Source organism: Aspergillus ruber (assembly GCF_000600275.1).
Source record: "Aspergillus ruber CBS 135680 unplaced genomic scaffold scaffold00007, whole genome shotgun sequence".
NCBI classification, from domain to species: domain Eukaryota; kingdom Fungi; phylum Ascomycota; class Eurotiomycetes; order Eurotiales; family Aspergillaceae; genus Aspergillus; species Aspergillus ruber.
This window is the reverse complement of record NW_024467303.1, coordinates 793,740-815,719: the sequence shown is the minus strand read 5'-3', so window position 1 is coordinate 815,719 and position 21,980 is coordinate 793,740. Positions and strand designations below refer to the sequence as shown.

Sequence of the window (21,980 nt, the reverse complement as noted above, 5' to 3'; positions counted from 1 at the left end):
GCGGGCAGGAAATCTGCTCACCCACCCCGCCCAGACTCCAGAAATGTGCTCTAGCGTCGCTGCCAGTATTTCCGGGTTCATAATGGCCCTAAAACCGCGTCGTCATGGCTTTTTTGTTTCCTTCTCATCTCCCTCTCCCTCTACAGTCCATCTCGATTACTCCCATATATCACTTTCTTTACATCGATTCCTCTACCCAAAATGGACATGGATATGGGAAGCAGCGACATGTCTGGCGTGTCCGGCATGTCCGGCATGGACCATTCCTCATCTTCTTCCTCGTCAATGTCCATGGCCATGGTCTTTGTTAACAATCACGACACCCCTCTTTTCTCCAATGCCTGGACGCCCTCCTCCAGCGGCACCTATGCCGGAACCTGCATCTTCCTTATTATCCTCGCCATCATCGGACGGTGTCTCATCGCATTTAAAGCCATCCTGGAACAACGATGGGCAGCTGTTCACTTCAACCGCCGTTATGTCGCTGTCCAAGGAAAGTCTCCCGAAGCTGGACGTATCGACTCTGATCCCGACGCAAAGTCTGCTTCTTTGGTGACTCCTCAGGGCGTGGAAGAAACGGTCAAGGTGGTGCGTCGCATAACAAAAGAACCGTTACCTTGGAGGTTCAGCGTAGACTTGCCCCGGGCATTGATTTACCTGTGTATTACTGGAGTGTCTTATTTACTGTATGCGGTTGATTCTAAGAATGTACACGCAAGGGATGTTTGCTGACACATGCTTCTAGGATGTTGGCTGTCATGACAATGAACGTGGGATACTTCTGCTCCGTGCTTGGAGGTACTTTTCTGGGAGAACTAGCCGTGGGTCGATATATACAATGGAGCGAGCACGACCATTGATTCGGTTTCTTTTGCATACAAATTTGCGGGTATTGTTGGAGTTCTGGATAGGGCGTTCTGAGTCAGACGCAGCAAATGATGGATTTAGCTGTTTCGGTAACTGTTATCTTGCACATATAGCATATCTGCGACATAATGTATATACTTTGATACGTACATTGCAATCTCGCCGCTTCAGCAAGACTATACTTGTTGAAGAGACATTTCATGTCTGAACTGAGTTGATATCGATCAGCGTCAAAGAACCCTAGATCAACACATGTGCCGAAACTCATTCCATGAACCTGTCAATCCGTTATTCTTTCATTATATTAGGCAACCGGCTCTGTCGGACGGTCGGTTCGCCCATCCCAAAACGGACATGTCCTCGCGAAAGTCAGCTATCCGGCTTCCACCGAATCTCCGCAATTGGTGCAGGAAGCTCCATCGGAATGAGTGGATCTGCGCATGATTGAGCGCATTTTTGAACTTCATTTGATTATTCCGGAGTAACTCTAACGCTTTGGGGCGTTTTCTCTTATTCAGTATGGAGTTTGGAATCCATTGTAGATGCAGGGTCCATGTATCATAGTAGGGCTGCGGGGATAGTGTCATGCAATTATCGTTCTATGGTCTTTTGTTCGGGGACATTACCCGGTTAGAGCTAGAGCTAGAGCTTTGCGATAATGTAATAAAGAGCTAAAAGACCTTCCCGGCTTTCTCCTTCTTTCCCTGTTCCTACTCTGTATCCTACATATTTCCTCACACACCGTATCCGGGGCTTCCACGAAATCCTTGTTTACCACTGCAACCATGAAGCTCTCCATTCTCTCCCTCACAGCCCTCACGCCCCTAGCGGCCGCTCACTTCAAACTCGATTACCCAACACCCCGTGGTGAAAATGAGGACAAGATGACCACCTTCCCCTGCGGCGGCCTAGCTCAGTCGTCTGAACGTACCAAGGTCTCAATCTCGGATGGTTTCTTCCCTGTGGCCGTGACGATGGGTCACACGCAGACTGCTTTCGAAGTGTTATTGTCTCTGGGCAATGACCCCGGTACCAACTTCAATGTTACTTTGGTGCCAACTTTTGGCGCGCGGGGATTGGGCTCGCTTTGTATCCCACATGTCGCTTTTCATGAGGACACATTGGGTGTCAATGTCACAGATGGCATGAATGCGACTGTGCAAGTTCAGAGTAATGGTGATCCTACCGGGGGCCTTTATGCGGTATGTCTCAACTGTCCTTTCGACCAATCTCAAGACCAGCATGCTAAGAATATCAGTGTGCGGACATCCAATTCTCTTCTAGCACCGATTACCCCGACTCATCCTGTAAGAATAACACCAACGTCGCCGCCGCACCTTTCACCGGAGAAGCTGCACAACGCAACGCCAACGAGTCTACTGCCAATGGCGGCGCACAGAGCGGTGGCTCTTCCACCTCGGACTCGGATTCGGCCTCGACATCGACAGGCGGTGCTGTTGCTTTGCAGACTGCTGCTTGGGGTATGCTTGGCGTGGCGGTTGCTGGTGGTATGGCGGTACTGTGATCTAGTTTATTCTCTCCGGAGTATTTTGTATAGACGGTGGGTAAGACAAAAGTTATGCTGTACGAGATATGATGGTTGTATTAAGCTGTTCATACCATGTAAATAGATTAGGGTATAATGTATTTCTTCTCGTACTATATTCTGGTCTTGGTGAGTCACGTGTTTTATGCATATATATATTATCTTCCTTCCGCTGCTGTGCAGTTGGCTTCCCCCACATCCATACTTTGCACATTCGATGTTAATATGGATATAAATCAGCTTGAAAAATTGCGGCCTGTTGGTGAGTAGCAACTGGATACTGCTTTCCTATTGTCCCGACTGACGGTATCAGGTCGATTGGAGCAATACTCCACCGCGCGTAACCCCCTCGGGTTCTACTACAATGTTGCAGTAGCTGCAACATATACACTTCCTGGGTCATCTCTTTCGGTAGAAGACTATGTTTACAGAGCATGCGAGGCAGCAATTGACCAGCATCCGATTCTTTCTGCCATCCCTATTGGTGAAGATACGAAGGAGCCTTATTGGGCACGTCTTCCGGAGATCGACCTGGAGCGTTCAGTGTCTTTCCGAAATCGCAGTCAATCTTTTCCAGGTGAATATGAGAAAGACAATGAACTAGAGAAATTGATCAATATCCAGCATAATACGCCATTTTCTCCGCCGCTTCAGTATTGGAGGGTTTGTGTTTTGCTTGATGCGGGGAATGAGCGCCGTTTTACAGCAGTTTTTATATTCCATCATGCAGTTGGCGATGGTACTTCTGGAAAGGCTTTTCACAAGACGTTCCTAGAGGCGTTACATGCGGCTACTGAATCGCCAGCGGAAACGCGGCGAGTAATTCCATCGCCTGTGATGCCACTTCTCCCGAACATCGAAGAGATCCATCCGATGACCCTCACCATCCCATACCTTGCTATCACTTTGTTCAAAGCGAAAGTTTGGTCTTGGAGGGATCCGGGACTATGGACAGGATCAGAGATTCGTGTCCCACTTGAGACGCAGATGCGCCACATTGTCATTTCCAAGTCACTTGCAACATCTTTCAGACATGCTTGTCGTCGAAATAATACCACCATAACCGGGGCTTTGCAGACAATCGTCTCCCGTGCTTTCTTCATACACCTACCCGATACCTTCACGATGATCAAATGCGATGGTCCCCTCTCTTCCCGGAAATTCCTCCCTGACATTGTCACCGATGATTCGATAGGTGTCTGGATACAGGATTACAATGAATATTATTCACGCGACAGCGTCTTGGTAGATTCCTTTCCTTGGAGCGAAGCCCAGCGATCTCGAAGGACAATAGAACACACCTTAAGCCTCCAGGGCACGAACGCTTCACCAAACCTCCTCAAATATGTCAACGACATCCGGCAAGAGCTGTTCCTATCCAAGATAGGAAAGCAACGAGGGTCCAGTTTCGAATTGTCAAACATAGGTATCTTTGCACCCGGCCTCAAATCAAATGATGATCCTTTGAAACCGCAGGTTGGCCGTATGGTATTCTCTCAGTCTGCTAGTGTTACGGGATGCGCTATTGAGATCTCGGTCATTTCGGGTGGTGATGGATGTTTGGTTTTGGCATTCTCGTGGCAAACAGGGGTCATTGAGGAGGGATTGATTTCGAATGTTATTGATACGACTGAGAAAGAGGTGCATGAACTTGCACAGTGATGTTCTGCTATAGAATGCTTATCTTAAGCGGCTTGTATATTATCCCCTTTGGGATCTAATGCCATAGTCGCGAAGCATGGTGACCAACACTTCGACAGCATCATACCTCCTTTATACCTGGTCAAAAATCAAGTCATCCCAGGGGTCTAACGTCTCAAAAAATGCGAAATGCATTTTCCTACTTCATTGGTGTTGTCCTAATATAGAAGGCGGCGAGACTGCAGATTACAACCTCGGCGGCAGAATCGTGGGGGAAATCCAGGCACCTCTTCTACTTAATATGCCATTCTTCTAGACAAATTATTTCGTCTTCTTTCTTCCTTTCTTTGTTCTTCATTATCACGCTTTGAAGTCAAACTCAGAACCAAATTGAGAAGCGAAAATGCCACCTCGCGCCCCTTATGTCGTTCCCGCGCTCAAGAAGCACACCGCGACGGTGATTATGGCCCATGGTTTGGGTGATAGGTTGGTTTTTCATTTTCTGTATAGAGATCTCGAAGGATCTTCGCTGACCGGCTCTTTTCTTCGAATAGTGGCGCTGGATGGTACGTTTGTCTCGTCTACATCGACGAACGCGGTCCAATGGAATAGCGATGCTCATACTTTACGTCAAACTATACAGGATGTCCCTCGCCCAGAACTGGCGCCGTCGTGGCATGTTTGATGAAGTTGCTTTCATTTTCCCTAATGCGCCCATGATTCCTATCACAGTGGTATGTTTGTAGACTCGGTTTGCTGGTTAAGTGGAGAGCACGCTGGGTTAACGAATAATCGGGGATAGAATTTTGGTATGAGCATGCCGGGATGGTATGATCTTAGCAAGCTTGGTCGTGATGTGAGGCCCTTTGCTATATCATTGTATTGTGGTGCTGATACTGACTGTGTTATCTACAGCTCGACTTCGAAGAATCCATCCGCACCCAAGACGAGCCCGGCATCTTGCGTTCTCGCGAATACTTCAACACCCTGATCAAAGAGCAGGTCGACAACGGCATCAAGCCCTCGCGGATCGTCCTCGGTGGTTTCTCGCAGGGAGGTGCCATGTCCGTTTTCTCAGGCATTACGAACAAGGAGAAGCTGGGTGGTGTTTTCGGTCTTTCTTGCTACTTACTTCTGAGTGACCGGATTAAAAACTATGTCGCAGAGGACTGGCCGAATAAGAAGACTCCGTTCTTCCTTGCGCACGGCCTTGATGATGATATTGTGCCGCATTCATTTGGTGAGATGTCTGCTAAGGCGATGAAGGAGTTGGGGATGGAGGATGTCAGCTTCCGTTCTTACCCGTGAGATTTCCCCGGATTGTTGTTTGTTGGTGGGATTGTGGCTAACCTGATTGCAGTGACCTTCCTCACTCTGCTGATCCGGCGGAGATTGAAGACCTCGAGCAGTTCCTTGGAAAGGTTCTCCCTGCTGAAGGCAGTGGCGAGAGCGCGGGACTGTGACTCGATGGTCCTGGCGATATGCGGACGGGAAATATGGCAGAGACACCGTTGATAACGTACAGTTTTATTCTGGGTATAGTTATTCTACTATTAGCGATTTTCATGGCTAAGCTTAGCTCTGGTAAGCCGGAGGTTTCAAAGAAACGGCAGAATTAAATACATCACTTTCTGGATATGCCATCTACAGACCTGGGAAGTTACGAATGGAACATGGACGCTTCATTTCACTGCATAACTCTTTGGTGTATTTAACCAGTATTCGCATATACTACCAAACATCCCCCAATGGCAATCTATATCCAGAAAAAGAAATTGTCTATAGACCCTCTACCTGATTAACCATCTCCTCCACAATCCCCGCCATCCTCTCCGTATTCGTCAAATCAAACGGAATCATATGCCTCGACCCATGATCATAAAACACCGCCTTCCCAGGCTCACACAACCCATACATCCTCTTCCCCTCCGCATACAACGGATCCTGCTTCCCGACAATATGCACCGTCGGGATTCTCACGGGATACTTCCCAGGAGTCGGTTGCAAAGCTTCCAACCCATTACTCACATCCCATGTCATCGCGCTGCAGATGAACACGGCCATCTTGAACAGCGGGTTTTCATTGGGATAGGTTTGGGAGTGGTTGATTAGCAGAGAGCAGGCGAGGGCTGCACCTTGCGAAAAACCCATTACGGCGTCGAAGGGGCCTTCTTTTTCGATTATAGAGAGGGTGTATTGGATGGCTGTGGAGAGAGTAGAGCCCGGGGGTGCTTTTGCTGTGTAGTGCATGTAGAAGGGGCCGTCCATGATGCTTGCGATTTCTGTGAATGTTAGATATGTTTAGGGTTGGACAGTGGGAGAGGGGGAGTGATGTACCAGGCTCGGGGTCAGATGGGATTCGCCCATTGATGAATCTGAATGTGTGGCCATTTTCTTCTAGGGAGTGGCGTATTCCGCCTGGTTTAGAGGTTAGGTTTGCATTTTGAATTGGGGTCTTTGTTTACAGGCATTGCATGGCGCATACCAGATTGGAGGTCAAATATCTATCAATTCATTAGTACTTGATGTAAAATGTGAATTAGCCCTATAATAGGCCGTACCTCATCATTGGTGCCAGCACCATGGAGACAGAGAAACTTCATCTTGCTTCGGTGCTTTGGCGGCTGATATTGGTAGGTGGTGTTCCGACGGTATGGGTATAAATGGATCTTTCCCTCTTGCCACTGACTCGCGTAGCAGGTATCTCCCTTATCTTTGTATCACTCTAACACGAGAACTAGCCCCATTGACTATCAGCGCGTATCCCCAAGATACAGCTGTGTCGCAGTGCTATCACGACCCCCCCACTAACCTTTTTGGGAAGTCAGCAGAAAACCTCTTGGCGCCGATCATATGATTCTCACCCATGCTTCTCTGCTCTGCGCGAACCCTTTGACTCCGGCAGACTTTGGAACAATACTACTGAACGCTCATCCTTGAACAGAGATGGCCGACTGCACGACATCGGGTTCGAATATCATTTGCTCGTTCTGCGGTGGAGATCCCCCTGGCAGATCGCTTTAGCTTTCTTCACGTCGGCGATATGCTTCGGTCATTTATGCTTCTGCTTCTTATATCTGCTGTGCTATCCTGACAATGTGCCGTTGAACTGCATATCTCCTATCTTGACCCTTTTTGGTATATCTGTTATCTATCGAGGTCTTCGCAAATGCCCGGCGCAATGAGTCCTGTCTTCGGTTTCGCGTCCTATAGTCTTCGTCATCCTAGGGATTTTTTCTCTAGCGTTGGACCTACACTGAACGAACTTACTTTCGGTGCCTTGGGGTCGTCGTTTGATCCACAGAAGGATATTGGTGATCTTACTGGGAAGGTTATTTTTGTTACTGGGGGTAAGTTTCTCCTCCCTGAAGTTCTACCTGCCCATCTACTGACGCCATTATTCTTCGGATAGGTAACATTGGCCTTGGAAAAGAGGCCATTATCCAACTCGCCAAGCACAATCCATCCCGTATATACCTAGGCGCCCGCAACGCGACAAAAGCGCAAGATGCCATCACCTCGATCCAAGAAACCGTCCCCGTCCCCGTGGACATCAGACACATCCCTCTCGATTTGGCCTCGTTTAAATCCATCCGCATGGCTGCAGAAAATTTCAGCTCGGACAGTGATCGATTGGATATCCTGATGCTGAATGCAGGGACGATGGGAAATCCCCCGGATACCACGGAGGAAGGGTTCGAGGTGCAGTTTGGAACAAACCATGTCGGCCATTTCCTGCTCACCAAGCTGCTTTTGCCCACGTTGCAGAAGACCGTCGCGAGTGCCAATCCCGCGCCAGATGTTAGAGTCGTGACGTTGAGTTCCGTGGGCCACAGCGCCGCTCCGTCGTTTGATGTCATGACATCCACTCCTGCTCTTTTAGACGCAAGCACTTGGACTCGCTACGGTGCGTCCAAGGCAGCCAACATTCTCTTTGCGGCGGAACTTGCGCGCCGGTATCCAGAGATCCTGTCTGTCGCAGTCCACCCAGGCGCCGTGTCCAGCAATCTATATGAGCATGCTAAGGCATCGAACACGTTCACTAGATCTGCTCTTGCAGCTATGTCGCTTGGTTTCCGGAGTGTACGAACCGGGGCGATGAATCAGCTGTTTGCTGCTGGTGTGAAGAGGGAGGACTTAATTAATGGGGGTTACTACGTGCCGATTGGGGTGCATGCCAAGACACAGTATGCATCTGATGAGGAACTGGGTAAGAAACTTTGGGAATGGACTGAGAAGCAGATTGAGGAGAAATCCCAATCGTGATTCTATCATGACTCACGTCTTTGATACTTACCTACGTCTATGTTTGGAGATATGTGTCGATTGATATTTAATCAATAGTCTACCACGATACTTTTGGAATATGAACTATTTGACAAGCAAATTCATTGCATGGAAAAGAGCGTAGCCAATTTTGCATAGGTGCCCGAAATGTCATGCTCGAGTGGAAGTCACGTGATCGTATCCCGGCTAACGCACTGTTTATCGCCGCAAAAGTTTCGATTCATTCTTGCTCTGACAAGGCAAGCTCCAACACGATCTGCACTGATTCACCGTGCCAACCCCTTAATACCCCAGCCTCTCGGGCTCTCTAGCTCTCTTGTAATATTTTAAAGAGACAGATTATCTTCTCAAAACAGTTCTGTAACACTACCCTGACCATGGAGTATCACTTTGTTCCGCCTGAGGAGCGCGCGCGGGACGAAAAGGGAAACATTCTGCCCTGGGGCTATGTTTACAAAGAGTATGTTTTTCTTTATCCCACCCCCCATATATTCAGTTGTTTGGTGTCCGAGCCAGCGCCTATGATTTCACGCGAATATCATTAACATGGATTCTGACGACAGCGAATCCCGCAACCCCCGACGACCACCTGAGGAGACTGGACCGTTCGGACGAAGGAGAAATGCCCGCTACGAAACCGCACGATCACGGACACGTACCGGGACACCAGCGAAGAAAGAGAACGTCAACGTTGCAGAGTTTGGACGGCTGTTCGCACAACAACAGGATGAGGAAAAGACTCACCACACCTTGCCCAAGTCGTCGTCCGCATCGAATCTCGACAATAAGACAGAAAAAGTCGCGACAGAATGCATACTCTACGGATACAGAAGCAAGGATTCGGAGTGGAAGGTGATTGATAAATACGAGAGGATTTCGCGAGGCTTGATTTGCGAGGACTATCCACGCAGTGATCCCAACTCTTCTGGATACTCTCAGATGTTGAGTGGTGGTGATGTGGTTATTCGTGCGAATTTGTCTGCCGATGCGAACCGCAAGTCGAAGCGATATGCAGGAGGCTTTCACTGGATTAAGATCACGTTCGATTCTACGAACGCAGCGGACCGTGCTTGCTTCTTCTCGCCACAGGAGATTGACGGCCATCTTGTTCACTGTGAATTGTACCATGGGTCAGGGCCGACAGAGGACATTCCTATTCCGAAGGAGTCTGCAGCAGCAGGCCGTAAAGCTTCACGAACCTTGACTACTTCTCATTCGACGAACTTCCTGCAGAATCAGGTCAACGAACGACATACCTTGCCGCGATCTTTCGCAGTGAACAACTTTTCTAACGCTCTCGACAATGAAGACGACGAGTCGCAAATTTCCTCGACCAATACCGCAAGCTCAGCCACGGCAACCGGTTTCGAGCAACCTGCTACGCCTACCCTCCACCAACGACAACAATTTCAACCTCAACCCCAACCCCAACCTCAGCCTCAACCCCAAGAACCTAAACCAGAATCAGAATTTATGACACACATCCCGACAGTGCGTCGGACGAAACTTCGACCGTTGACTGAAGCCCTTCCTCCTCAACCCACGGTTACCGAGCGCGTCGTCCGATCGATCCCGATCCTCAGCTGGTTTACAGGTGATATCGTTGGCGACGGGCCTCTGCTTCGCGAAGACGGAACATTTGATTACGACAATTCCAACGTGTACTGGCGTTTTTGGTACACGGTTGACTTGCTCATTGGGACGGACATGTGTGGACTGAAGGAAGAATCATGAAGCTGGGTTATACCTCGCATTGAATCAAGAGAAGAACAGAAATGCTAGGCTCGTTGGTTCATCATATTCGAGAACAGCAGATACCCTTGGAATATGTATGACAACATCACTTTTTTTTTTTATGCCGACTTCTTCAGTGTTGGATTTCTCTATTCTTCTTTGAGGTTGCGAAGCGGGTTGTTTACTATTTAATTGCATGCATAATAGGTTGTTCAGGGATTCGAGATTTGCATTGGCGTTAGCTGTTACTCATACGCTCAGTCCCATCCTTCATTGCATCGTATGGTCCAATTCGTTCCCTAGTACATCCAAACATAGAAAGTCGTACACTTGCAACCGAGAAGAACTCAATAACCTTGAAATGCCAATCATAAGCCGTGACTGTTATGATTTATTCGCTGAACTGGGTCATATGTCATTGTCAAAACGGGCAAAGGAAGTAAAAACGAAAAATATATCATGTTCAACATGAGAAAAAAATATCCCTCTCCTCTTATCCGGATGTGCTTTTTCGACTTTCATGCTGCATTAAGATATGATCTCTCTTCTCTCATTTTTTCGTTTCGTTATATCCTTTTTACTCAACATTGCTCTCGAAGTTCTCACCCTCAACCAAATCGGGGATATCATCCTCCTCGTCGTCCTTCTTGCCCTCACCACCGGCCTGGTTCTTCTGCATGTTCTGGTAGCTCTCGGCGAGCTTGCGGAGCGAAGCGAGGCTGTCGGGGCCAAGCTGGTTCAGGATACCGGGGACAAGCTCGGTGAGTTCCTTCTCCTCGCCGTTACCGTAGAGGGCGAAGGTGTTGGAGGGGACGGAGGCGTGGACTTTATATTATCCATCAGCATCCAATTCACACAATTCATGTATTAGAGACCCACCTCTGGGAGCACCGAAGTGAATAACGTTGCCGTCCTCCTTGAACATGTTGACCTCCTCGATGGCCTGGATGGGCTGGACGTTCATCTTCTTGAGGGTGGCCTGGAGCTTCTTGTCGTCGGCACCGGAGTTCTTGTGGACCTTCTTGACCTTGCGGCGGGGAGTACCCTTGCCTCTGTTGGATCGTTAGTCGATTGTTTTGTTTTGTGGGTCGCTGGGATTTCAGGTGTTCGAGTGGTTTCGTGGTTGACGGTCATAGGTCTTCGGGAAAGAGGAATAGCATTGAAAACGCTTGAATACATACCCTATTCAAGATAATATAAAATGTTAGCCATTATCAAGATCTTTAGATAGCAATTTAAAGCCGCGCGAAATCGCACAACCAGAGAATCCAACAACCAAGAACACATACCAATCCGCACGCTAGCTTGCATCCGAGACAACTTCGCTTGATCCATTGTGACGACTTGGGATTCGGGGTTTTTCTGAAGGAAAAAAGAAAACCGTCAATAACGCATTCAAACCGTTTGGTCAACGTTGAAAAGTCCCCTCAAAGGCCCGAATTCGATTATTAAATGTGCGGTGCGGGAGTCCTTCATGCGCCCGCAGAAGAGGGGAGGGGAGGAACGGGAGCCACCACTACACCACCACCGGCAAAATAGGTGGAAATAATACGTACACAAATAAAACCGTCGGAATCGAGGAGGAGATCTAAAAGAATATAAAAAAAAGTTCTTGGGGTGGGAGGAAGAGAGGGAGGAGGTTGAAGTCGTTACTTGCTGATGATGCGCATCTCTCGGCTCCCCGACAGAAAGTCGATTTGTGTGGGGAGCGGCGAAAACGGAAGCGCTCGCTAAGCTGCTACTGGCGCCCCAGAGGAGTATGGGACAGGGAGTTTACTACACTCTATGGAATTATGACTGCTACGAGACTAGGTTTATTCTTGTCTCTTGTTTTAATTTTTGTTTGGATTGGGATTGCCGTGGTGTTTTTTCGGCTGGTTGTGGGTTGCAAGGTGTTGGTCGGATGGATGTCCGTTAGGGTTTAGCCGAGGATGCCTTAGGAACGCATAGATCTGAAGGATACGGATTTGTTGCAGTTGATATTGCGTTCAATGCGAGTGAAATATGTATAGGCTGAGTAAAGTAATAAATAGAATTCTCAGAAAAATACGGGATAAAGCGTTTGTCCCTGGCATTCACCACCCGCGGGCGGTAGCCACACCGAATCTGGTAATCAAACCAGTTTTGGTCCAGTCACCTCTGGTATTCACTGTTTAGATCCTGTTATATATACTAGCTATTTACAGACAATTTATCGATATTCTCCTGGTGTAAGAAGGTAACCCGTCCAGCATCACCTTCCAGACCACAAACCTCACCGAACTCTCCTGCTTCCATTCCTCGACGACGTACATGACTGGCAAATTCTGACAATGGACAAGAAGCATCAGGCTCAGATTTGCAGCAGGACAATGGCTTAATCCTGTCATTTAATGTTGATGCGGACAAAGGTGTCTTCCTTGTCCAAAGAAGGTGATGGACAAGTCATCCGTGCCAAGGTTATTCGAGCACCCATTGGCAGGACAGAGGACGTACGCCAAACGCGGTCATTTGCAACGTGGGTGGTTGGGAGGTTTGGATCGTATTTCGAGTCCTGAAAGGTATCTAAAGCAGTAAGGAATGGGGCTATGTCGCCATCGTGGACGCTTAAGGAGCTTATCCGTCTACCAGTATGGAAGCAGAAGGGAATATACTCACAAGCTAAAGAACATAGAGCCAGCATTAGGACCCGAACGCAAAAGAATTGTTGTCGCGTTCAACCAAAGCCATCCCATCATGCTGGAATAAGGATTTCCAAGACCTGCGCGATAGTAATGGAGCACATCACGAGCATATGCGAAGCTCTACCATTCTTCATCAGTGAAAACACCACACCAAGGACTCGATCCTCGAACAGTTATCTCAAACCCGCACATTTCTTGCACGCTATATACTTCAGCGGGGGTGAGCATCCCGAGATCTCCATTCTGTTCTTCTTGAACCAGTCGTTTTGCAATTGGCGGGATATATGCTTTCTGGAATAATGCCAGCATGTTCTCCCCATTGTCATGACCCTGTAAATTATCCTCAACATAATTCAGGCATGTATCACCAGGTGTTAGTGTATCTGCACGTTGTTCAAAAGCTTCTAGAATAATTTGCAATAGAGCATCCCCGTCCTTTTCCCACCAGGTCAAAAGCCCCGAAGGGAAATACTTGGCAGTCTGGATAACACGGTTTGAGTCACTGGCCCAAAGCCTTGCCTTAATGTTGTTCGGTAAGGGATGTCCATAGCGGGTCCGAAAACGGACACCAGTGGTAAAGGCTTGAAGCGTGCCAGCATAGGGACCCGTGTTGGTCAATTGATCGAAGTCCTTGGATGAGTCGTTGGCAAAATAGGTCCAATTGTTGAGGAACGACAGGGAGCCGTTCAGAGGTACGTTTACCTCTTCGATACGTTTCATAAGAGCAAGATGACCTTCAAATCATATATATCAAGTTAGATTGTTGATTGTTTGAGACAGCTCTCTGTTCACAAAGGGGTGGCAAAGGTATCAACCTACGATCTCCTGCCGATGTCGTGGGATATCTTTCTGCATAGCGTGCAATCTGCAACACGGTTAGTGGCATCATCCCTAGAGACCAACGACATAAACGAACATACCATATGTATCTGGCCAACAGTACAGCCCTCGGGTGGATGAATTCCTCTCGACCTGGATTCTTCACCGTCAATCATTTCAATTTATGGCCCATTCCCGCCCAAATGGTGATGGATATTCCATCCTCGCCTCCGCAATACTCCGCTGCCCTCTGAGATAACACGAGAAGGATGAAGCCACGTATTCCAGCTCGCATAATGTGGTGGAATTGGATGCTAATTATAGGATGTCAGGAACTGAAATACTGGGGATGGCAGCAAGCCGTAATAAAAGACACAAGAAACGCCACGAAAAAAAGGGATGATGAAGGTCAGAAGAGAAAACATTCAGGAATCTATATACAACCGACGACTGGCATCCTTCTTTCTGATATAAAATTCATCTACAAGTCGCAATTTTGGCTATGGATCTTTTGCTAACTTCGTTAAGCCGGTTGATACATGTGACTTGGCACGCTAACCTGATGAGATCTGATAAGTCGAATTAAAGTGATAACGTTAATCCGACTAGCGAACCTCCGATATATGGCCAGCGTTCGCCACATATAGATAGACAAGCACTCATCAAGCACTCAAGCACTCGTGTACTCTAGGCTACATTAGATAGAGTATATCAACCATTCGTTTCAATTGGCTCTTCTACATATAGGCCTCGTGCAGTCGGATGATCGACTCCTCCGGTTTCCCCTGAACCTCCGACGGAACCTATTTCAAAACCAAAAACAAATTGGTATAATCATGTGACCCTCATTCATACTGATGAAGTCAAGATGGATTAACAGTCGGCACGATTACCGAGGCCGACAGATTCCTCATATAGGAACATCATAGCCATACACTTTAGATGGCTAAGCACTTATTCTATTATCATGGTGGGTATAGCCTATCATATCACTCTTTTGTGTAATTAAAAACTTTCCATCTATAGCTTCGTGCAATCCAGATAATTGACTGCCCGATTCCCTGATCCCTGAACTACCCGCTCTCTTCACATACAATTACTCCTGGTGCATCTTCCGGAAGAACTCATCCATTACTCGTCAGGAACAACCCGTGTACTCCTTACCGCCACATATAATTTCCGACTGGACTGGCTGAATATTCCGTATATCGAATGCCAAGAAGCAAAGCACACAATGTCTAAACCAATCCGATCACCCCAACAGCAGATCCTTGTCGCTTCAGGCAAGTAGAAGAAGAGCTGAAAGGCTAGCACATTCCGTCCCGCAGCGCAAGGCTGACAGCCTCGTTGCTCGGATTCCTTATGTTTACTTGGAGTCTGCCAAGAAGAACCTTATTGTATAGTTGAGTCTATGGTATTTAAGAGCCTCGCGGCGCCAGCACTAGTCTGAGACGCAGCTTCATAATTTTCGAGCTTGTGGGAATTGAAAACAAACACGCACCATGGGCGAGTCACCCTCACCGTCAGACTCTATTAAACAGCATTGGTACTGGCCATTTGATAGTGCCAGACATGGTCACCTACTACACCGTTCAAAAGGCAGAACAGATATTCAGGAATATGAGTTGGGCCGGTTGGCATTCGATCTAACTGAGCAGGTTGGAACTGCTGTGACTAACTGGATGTAGGACGTGTCGTTCTTCGGATTCCAACAAACCTAGCACATCCCTGACTTCTAAGTTTGTCTCCTGCTTGCCTCAAGGGTTTGTCAACAGAATAGACCGGAGGGTCGAACAGGAAAGGAGTCAACAACGGGAATGGGCTGTGGGCGTCCTCATTAGCGCTTTTTCTGTCTCCGCTGTCTTGTTCTTGAACATCGTTCTCACCATCATCGCTGTTTCCATGTCTTATCAGAAGTTTGGAGGTCGGGACTTTAGCTCTTCCATACTTTACCAGGGAAAGTGCTCCATTTCAGGGAACTGGGCGCGCGGCTTGCATTTGTTGATTAATATTCTCGGCACAATCATGCTGGCAGCGAGTAATTACTGTATGCAGTGTCTATGTTCGCCATCTCGCCAGGACATTGAAGGTGCCCACGCCCAGCGAAAATGGCTTAACATTGGTGTGTCCAGCATAAAGAATTTCCGTTTTGTTGACCGGAGGAGAGTTGTGTTATGGATAGTGCTATTGTTGTCTTCTCTCCCGATTCATTTATTGTCAGTATTCGACTTCTCTCTCGCAATTAATATCTAACCATAAGTGCAGGTACAATTCTACTGTGTTTTCTGCCCTGGGTACACGCGAATATGGCGTCCTGCTTGCATCCGCGAACTTTGACTTCAACAACCCACCAAATCATGACCATGCAGGTTGCTTTGAACAGAATATTTCGATGAACATGTCCACTTTCTATTCTGAGGTACCAAACTTCGAAAGACTCGATACACAGAAATGCATCGATACCTATGCTTCCGACTACATTGTAGATCGAGGAACTCTCATTCTGGTTACTAATGATATGACTGCGGACAATAACTCCTTGCGCTGGGTCAGCATGGGAAATTCGCCCCAACGGTACTCGTCGTATTCTTTTTTGTGGATGTGCCAGAGTGAGCCAAACTATCCTCAGTTCATCCACGATGATTTGTCAGGTGAAAGAAACTGTGAAAAATACCCATGCCAAAGGGCGTGTAAAAGGAGTGATTGCGACAAGTCTTGTCTTGGCAATTGGTCCGTTTCCTCGATACCATGGTCAGACCCGTTATTGCTTGGTAATACAAGTTACTGGACAAACAGTTCTTGGACGAAAGATGCTGCGATAGAGAATACGGCAGCTACATGTGCGTTGGACTCAGTTAGGGCTGACTCACTCTCCGCGCTCTCGGTCGACTATTGCTTAAGTCAAAAAGTCGAAGAGGAATGTCATCTACTATTTAGTCTTCCAATATGCATCGTCATCATCCTATGCAACGCCATCAAGATTGTCTGCATGTTCATGACAGCTCGTGACACTAGAAAGGAGGTTTTTCTCACAGTTGGGGACGCCGTATCGTCCTTCCTCAGCAGACCCGACACAACCACTGAGGGCAACTGTTTGTTGCCAAAGGAACTTGTTTCAATGGGTCGGGATTCATGGACACGATCATCCAAGCCTGCGAAACTTCAGCCCGATAAAAAACGATGGAAAGACGCTGTGGGCAGTCTATACTTCGCGGTGATAATCTTATTGTAGGTACATACACTGGCCACTTCTTGATAAGCACTTCTGATCTGTACAGCTGCCTTCTTCTCCTCTTAGTGTCATGCTTTCTCTTTTACTTGAGCGTCATGACGTTAAGAGCTAAAGGCCAATCTATTAAGCCTGCAGAGCTCTGGAAGCTGGGTTTTGGCAGCATCGCCTCATCTTCAATAATCAAGTTTTGCGACAATCCTAGCAATTGCTCGGGGACTATATCCATAGCCCTCCTTGCAAATATCCCGCAAATCATTCTTTCAAGTGCATATTTTCTCTACAACAACATGTTAACCGCCATGCTTCTTGCCGCCGAGTACAATGATTACGCCATAGAACGCAAGCCACTGCGCGTCTCCTGGGCAAAGGGGCTCCAGCGCTCGACTTATTACCTCAGTCTTCCATACCGATACAGTATCCCACTGATGATCTGCAACACAATACTACACTGGCTTGTGTCCCAGAGCTTCTTTTTCGTGGAAGTCGTGTTGTATGACATGGCCGGGAGGCTTACCACAGAACGTCTGATTGCATGTGGTTATTCACCAATCGCACTTATGGTCGCCATACTTCTTGGGTTTGTGATGGTGTGCACGATTCTAGGGATGGGTCTTAAGCATTTCAGAACCAATATGCCTCTTGCTGTCAGTTGCAGTGCAGCGATTAGCGCTGCGTGTCACCCCCCGCCTGGTGACGATGATCATGCCCTCAAGCCTGTCATGTGGGGTGAGACCTCAGCGCCCCGCATCGACGATGCGGACAGGGGCAGTGAGACAGATGATGGAGGAGCTGCGGCTCAGTCTATATCTGAACTGGATACAAGACACCACAGCTCCATCAAAGAGACCTTGCAGGGTCCAGCAAATGAAAGCCAAACCCAGTTATTGAGCAAGGGCAAGGGCTCTGAGGATGATAGAGAAGTTTTAACTCCTATTGTATTCAGTCCATTTACAGAGGGCCGCTTCTCTTGTGAGGACAGCGCATGCACCTATCAGGCCCAAAGAAGTAAGAGCCATTCTGACTTGCTCGGCGAGAGCAAAGGCGTTGGTGAACGGGATAGTTCAGCATATGGTCATTGCAGCTTTTCATCCATGGAGGTTTCTACCCCGAGTACTGAGCGATTATACCTTTAAGCTCAAGCCGGCAGTGGTGGTGATGGAAATTGATGAGGTATAATTATGTCTAACCGTGGATCCCTTGTTTTATCAGAACTAATAAAGACGCATAATGAAGACTCTGGAAATGTATCAAATGCTATACACGAACCGAGGGTTTTTCTCTCCCATTTCCTGGATGTCCTCTTCTGTCATCCCCGTAATCTTATCATCCTCTTCGCCACGGGCCCTTAGTTGGTTCACAATGCTATAATAAACCCACATAAGGCCAAACACAACCCCTCCAAAGCCCACCAAACCACATGTTACCGCATTTCCCCGAACATACCGCGGCGCTTCATTGCTCTTGTATAGAAACGGCGACATAACACCACTAACATTACCAAATGTAAGCTGTAATCCCGTCGCGAACGTCCGCTTGCCATACCGCGGCAAATTAGTCGGCAACCAAGCAAGCGGTAAACCAACAGCCACATAGAGGCCCAGAGCGACAAGCAACGCGCCAAAGTAGTGTACACCAGAGGATGTGTCTGAGATGAGGATCCCGTATCCGATCATGGAGATCGCACAGAAGATACATATGAATATCGCACGGCGTTGAAATCGGTCACTTAGCCATGCTACTGTCAGGTAGGCGATGGCGCCTACCGCGTAGCAAGGGATTGTGAGTGCCTGGACTTCCGCAGTGGACCAGGAAGGGCCCATTCCTTCGATGATAGTGGGTAGGAAGGTGCTGTATCCGTAGAGCATGGTATCAACGCCAAACTGACCGATGGAAAAAGCGTAGATCTTCCAGTCTGTGACGCCATCTCTGACGTCCGCCCAGTGGAACTTCTGCGCGGATGCTGTCTGTCCCGCATATCGCGAACGGAACTTGACGACAAGTGCTCTTTCTTCTTCGTTCAAATAGTACGCCGTGTCTGGCGCGTCAGCGAGGAAGAACCATGTCAGTACGCCGATGATAACCGTCGGAATACCCTCGATGATCATAATCCAGCGCCAGCCGCGGAGGCCACTGACGCCGTCCATAAATCCAATCCCGTACGCAAGTAAACCGCCAAATGCGCCAGCTGCGGCTGAGCTGCTGAACAGGTAGCCTGTGCGCAGGGCAATTTCGCGTTTGCTGTAGAAAAGGGTAAGGTAGGTCATCATGCCAGGGAAGAGACCGGCTTCTACGACGCCTAAGAGGACGCGACAGGCGATCAGGCCGCCGTAACTTTGGCAGATGCCTGTTAAAGTCGCGATGATGCCCCAGATGACAGATATTGAAGCGATGTAGCGAGAGGGTCTGAGTTTTTTTATGACTAGGTTTGAAGGCACTTCGAACAACTAATGTCCTGTTAGTTCCTAGTATCCTGGGTTTGGTCGGTGAGACATACACAGTATGTGACGAATAGAATGGATACAGCGACTTGATATTGGTCCCCGACCAAGCCCAGGTCTTCCTCGAGACCGTATAGACGGGCATTTCCAATGTTCACTGGGTCACGTTAGTATATCAATCTCATTTCGTGCGCGTAGTAGCATACCTCGATCCAAAAAGCTAAATAAGTATAATAAAACCACGAAAGGCAGGATATACAAGTCCATTTTGCGAATCAGCTTCTGCTCCCTCTTTGCCTCATCGGGAGCGATCGAGGGCTCCGAAATATCGTCCCCATCGCGCCATACTACCCGGGGCGGGGGCGACTCGACGTCCAACTTGGGCTCTCTGTGCTGCTCCATGGCTAGTTGGAAAGTCGTCAAGTTCCACCGGTTCTTTTTCTTTTTCTTTTTTTTTTTTTTGACCTTGGTTTCTTCAAAGTTATTAAGCATTGGCCTTTGGCTGCCATGATTCCTTGGTTGCGAAATTATCTCAAGATAAGCGCTAAAGTCAATTCCCGCACAAAATCGGCCGATAGCGGCGTGCCCGGTGAATCGCGACGGACAAAATGCGAGATCTTCAGCCACTAAATAATTACAAATTCGAGGTTGATAAGCTGCAGCTAGCGGAGAGCTGAGCCAGCTGAGCAGGTCTCGAGCAATGATATATCGATAAATGGGATATTAGCTTACGCGGTGGCGACAGGATCGCCCTTGCAGAGCAGTTGTTTATATCAGGGACAGGTGCCATGGTCAACCCGATCTCATTGGAATGCGAGATCATGGCGCTTGTTTGACTTTGTGTGGATTTGATTCAATTCGCAATACATTATTCGCTTGCTTCTTTTTCCTTTCGTGGCAGCATACCGAGAATTTGTTGTCGTGCCCGTACGGACGATCATGTTATCTGCCATCACGGCAGCGATGAACAATACAATGAAGCTAAAAGTATTCCATACGCAAGATCTCGACCGGGAGAAATCCCTTTATATAGCCAGGTCGTACTATGGATTCGCATCTAAACCGGCAAGCCGGGGAGCCGTCACGTGTAGTTCGGAGTACGGAGTATACGGAGGATGATATCATTCATAGCTCATCTGCTAACAAGTTAACAATAATAATGACCGGAAAGAATCTCTTCTCCTATCATAACTGTTTTCATTAACATTCCATTCAAACAACAGAGAAGAGAAATCAATTGTTATTGTCATGTCAGAGAATTACGGATCCTTCCAAGCCGAAATCTACGGTCAAGGTGCCACGTCTGGCAGTTTGCCCATTGTCACGACTGATCCTCGTCATTTGGAAGATCAGGCGCGCAAGGCATTGGGCGCCAGGTCCTTCAGCTATGTCGCAGGAGGGGCTGGCGAGAAGGCTACTATGGATAGCAACCGGCTTGCATTTCGTCAATGGAAGATGTACGTGTTTTCTCAGGGTATTTGAGATAGGATAGGCTTGCTGACCGATGGATTGACGCGTGCAGTATTCCGAGAATGTTGAGAGCTGTAAGTTCCCTCTTGACCACAAGCGTCCACCTATCACCAGTCGCTGACCCAGTCGCGCTGCTTGTTAGTTGGACCACGAGAACGTCTCGGTGAATCTCTTTGGCCAGGAACATCACAATCCACTCCTCATGGCCCCCGTGGGTGTTCAGTGCCTATTCCATGAAGATAAAGAAACAGGTCTCGCCGAAGCTTGTGCGAAATCCGGCGTACCGTATATCCTCAGCACCGCGAGTAGTAGTTCGATCGAAGAGGTTGCTGCTGCAAACGGTGATGGGAAGAGGTGGTTTCAGCTTTATTGGCCGGAGGATGATGATATCACCCTCTCCTTATTAAAGCGTGCGAAAGATAACGGATTCTCGGTTTTGGTTGTCACTCTGGACACATTCTCCCTGGCCTGGCGACCTGCAGATCTGGATAATGCCTACGTACCTTTCATTCGTGGTATTGGAACCCAAGTGGGCTTCTCTGATCCGGTTTTCCGCGCGAAATTCGAAAAAGAATCGGGCAGCAAGATAGAGGACGATATTGTCGGGGCATCTAAATCGTGGACATCACAGGTATTCTCCGGCCGGCCTCACACATGGGATCAATTAGCTTTCTTGCGGGATCATTGGGATGGACCCCTGGTTCTCAAGGGGATTCAACATCCGGCGGACGCGAAGAAAGCCCTTGATGCTGGATGCGATGGTATTATTGTGTCGAACCATGGCGGTATGTCACCATTCAAGCTTTTCACCCTTCAAGCATGTGATGCTCACATATCCACACTCACAGGCCGCCAAGTCGACGGCGCGATCGGCTCCCTCGATGTCCTTCCCGAGATTGTTGATGTAGTCGGCGACAAAATGACTGTTATCTTCGACTCCGGCATTCGTACCGGCGTCGACATCATCAAGGCCCTCTGTCTCGGGGCCAAGGCTGTTCTCGTCAGCCGGCCGGTGATCTATGGCCTTGCTATTGGAGGGAAATTGGGCGCACAATCCGTGATGAAGGGACTTCTGGCAGACTTGTGGCAAAGTATTGGGTTATCAGGGATCAGCGAGTTGTCGGAATGTGATCGAAGCAAGATCCGGAAGGTCCACTACCCTGGTGATCGGATGGCGATGTTGTAATAGTATCCATGTGAAATAGTCAGCAGGCTGATGAGTTAAAATTAGGTACGCAGAGTAGACTAATCAAACATGCTGTAATGTATCCCTGTTTGCACTA

General features: G+C 48.2%; 12 protein-coding genes across 12 annotated transcripts; 8 read left to right on the top strand and 4 right to left on the bottom strand.

Moving 5' to 3' along the window:
- Positions 1-255: 255 nt before the first annotated feature.
- On the top strand, positions 256-860 carry EURHEDRAFT_452253 (copper transporter family protein; the record flags this gene model as incomplete). Its single annotated transcript, XM_040784017.1, has 2 exons — positions 256-686; positions 746-860. The coding sequence occupies 2 exons, from the start codon at positions 256-258 to the stop codon at positions 858-860; spliced, it is 546 nt and encodes a 181-aa protein (XP_040640674.1).
- Positions 861-1,652: 792 nt separating this feature from the next.
- On the top strand, positions 1,653-2,392 carry EURHEDRAFT_452138 (putative GPI anchored protein; the record flags this gene model as incomplete). Its single annotated transcript, XM_040784008.1, has 2 exons — positions 1,653-2,069; positions 2,126-2,392. 2 exons carry the CDS (start codon positions 1,653-1,655, stop codon positions 2,390-2,392), a joined length of 684 nt encoding a protein of 227 aa, XP_040640673.1.
- A 246-nt stretch (positions 2,393-2,638) lies between these two features.
- Positions 2,639-4,075, top strand: EURHEDRAFT_376238 (uncharacterized protein; the record flags this gene model as incomplete). Its single annotated transcript, XM_040778829.1, has 2 exons — positions 2,639-2,675; positions 2,727-4,075. 2 exons carry the CDS (start codon positions 2,639-2,641, stop codon positions 4,073-4,075), a joined length of 1,386 nt encoding a protein of 461 aa, XP_040640672.1.
- Positions 4,076-4,457: 382 nt separating this feature from the next.
- Positions 4,458-5,517, top strand: EURHEDRAFT_452579 (palmitoyl-(protein) hydrolase; the record flags this gene model as incomplete). Its single annotated transcript, XM_040784050.1, has 5 exons — positions 4,458-4,540; positions 4,698-4,788; positions 4,857-4,910; positions 4,970-5,358; positions 5,415-5,517. 5 exons carry the CDS (start codon positions 4,458-4,460, stop codon positions 5,515-5,517), a joined length of 720 nt encoding a protein of 239 aa, XP_040640671.1.
- A 316-nt stretch (positions 5,518-5,833) lies between these two features.
- Positions 5,834-6,657, bottom strand: EURHEDRAFT_376236 (uncharacterized protein; the record flags this gene model as incomplete). Its single annotated transcript, XM_040778828.1, has 4 exons — positions 5,834-6,336; positions 6,392-6,472; positions 6,540-6,558; positions 6,616-6,657. The coding sequence occupies 4 exons, from the start codon at positions 6,655-6,657 to the stop codon at positions 5,834-5,836; spliced, it is 645 nt and encodes a 214-aa protein (XP_040640670.1).
- Positions 6,658-7,235: 578 nt separating this feature from the next.
- On the top strand, positions 7,236-8,320 carry EURHEDRAFT_451940 (putative short-chain dehydrogenase/reductase family protein; the record flags this gene model as incomplete). The annotated part of the gene is made up of 2 exons (XM_040783989.1): positions 7,236-7,404; positions 7,467-8,320. The coding sequence occupies 2 exons, from the start codon at positions 7,236-7,238 to the stop codon at positions 8,318-8,320; spliced, it is 1,023 nt and encodes a 340-aa protein (XP_040640669.1).
- Positions 8,321-8,669: 349 nt separating this feature from the next.
- Positions 8,670-10,082, top strand: EURHEDRAFT_475529 (uncharacterized protein). Its single transcript, XM_040785409.1, has 2 exons — positions 8,670-8,801; positions 8,905-10,082. Exons 1-2 carry the CDS (start codon positions 8,719-8,721, stop codon positions 10,073-10,075), a joined length of 1,254 nt encoding a protein of 417 aa, XP_040640668.1. The 5' UTR covers positions 8,670-8,718; the 3' UTR covers positions 10,076-10,082.
- Positions 10,083-10,202: 120 nt separating this feature from the next.
- EURHEDRAFT_475525 (nascent polypeptide-associated complex subunit family protein) lies at positions 10,203-11,606 on the bottom strand. The gene is made up of 3 exons (XM_040785408.1): positions 11,361-11,606; positions 10,955-11,127; positions 10,203-10,900 (listed from the first exon to the last, which is right to left on the bottom strand). Exons 1-3 carry the CDS (start codon positions 11,408-11,410, stop codon positions 10,653-10,655), a joined length of 471 nt encoding a protein of 156 aa, XP_040640667.1. The 5' UTR covers positions 11,411-11,606; the 3' UTR covers positions 10,203-10,652.
- A 1,303-nt stretch (positions 11,607-12,909) lies between these two features.
- EURHEDRAFT_385152 (phosphoglycerate mutase-like protein) lies at positions 12,910-14,191 on the bottom strand (the record flags this gene model as incomplete). Its single annotated transcript, XM_040779643.1, has 3 exons — positions 13,659-14,191; positions 13,558-13,603; positions 12,910-13,472 (listed from the first exon to the last, which is right to left on the bottom strand). Coding segments are annotated over exons 1-3 (684 nt in total), but the record flags the coding sequence as incomplete, so codon positions are not given.
- A 1,193-nt stretch (positions 14,192-15,384) lies between these two features.
- EURHEDRAFT_475524 (uncharacterized protein) lies at positions 15,385-17,474 on the top strand (the record flags this gene model as incomplete). Its single annotated transcript, XM_040785407.1, has 4 exons — positions 15,385-15,773; positions 15,823-16,166; positions 16,368-16,785; positions 16,881-17,474. Coding segments are annotated over exons 1-4 (1,668 nt in total), but the record flags the coding sequence as incomplete, so codon positions are not given.
- Positions 17,475-17,934: 460 nt separating this feature from the next.
- On the bottom strand, positions 17,935-20,053 carry EURHEDRAFT_410777 (putative MFS transporter). The gene is made up of 3 exons (XM_040781442.1): positions 19,434-20,053; positions 19,284-19,384; positions 17,935-19,233 (listed from the first exon to the last, which is right to left on the bottom strand). The coding sequence occupies exons 1-3, from the start codon at positions 19,627-19,629 to the stop codon at positions 18,037-18,039; spliced, it is 1,494 nt and encodes a 497-aa protein (XP_040640664.1). The 5' UTR covers positions 19,630-20,053; the 3' UTR covers positions 17,935-18,036.
- A 230-nt stretch (positions 20,054-20,283) lies between these two features.
- Positions 20,284-21,926, top strand: EURHEDRAFT_410776 (lactate 2-monooxygenase). Its single transcript, XM_040781441.1, has 3 exons — positions 20,284-20,684; positions 20,750-20,771; positions 20,840-21,926. Exons 1-3 carry the CDS (start codon positions 20,476-20,478, stop codon positions 21,881-21,883), a joined length of 1,275 nt encoding a protein of 424 aa, XP_040640663.1. The 5' UTR covers positions 20,284-20,475; the 3' UTR covers positions 21,884-21,926.
- Positions 21,927-21,980: the final 54 nt, after the last annotated feature.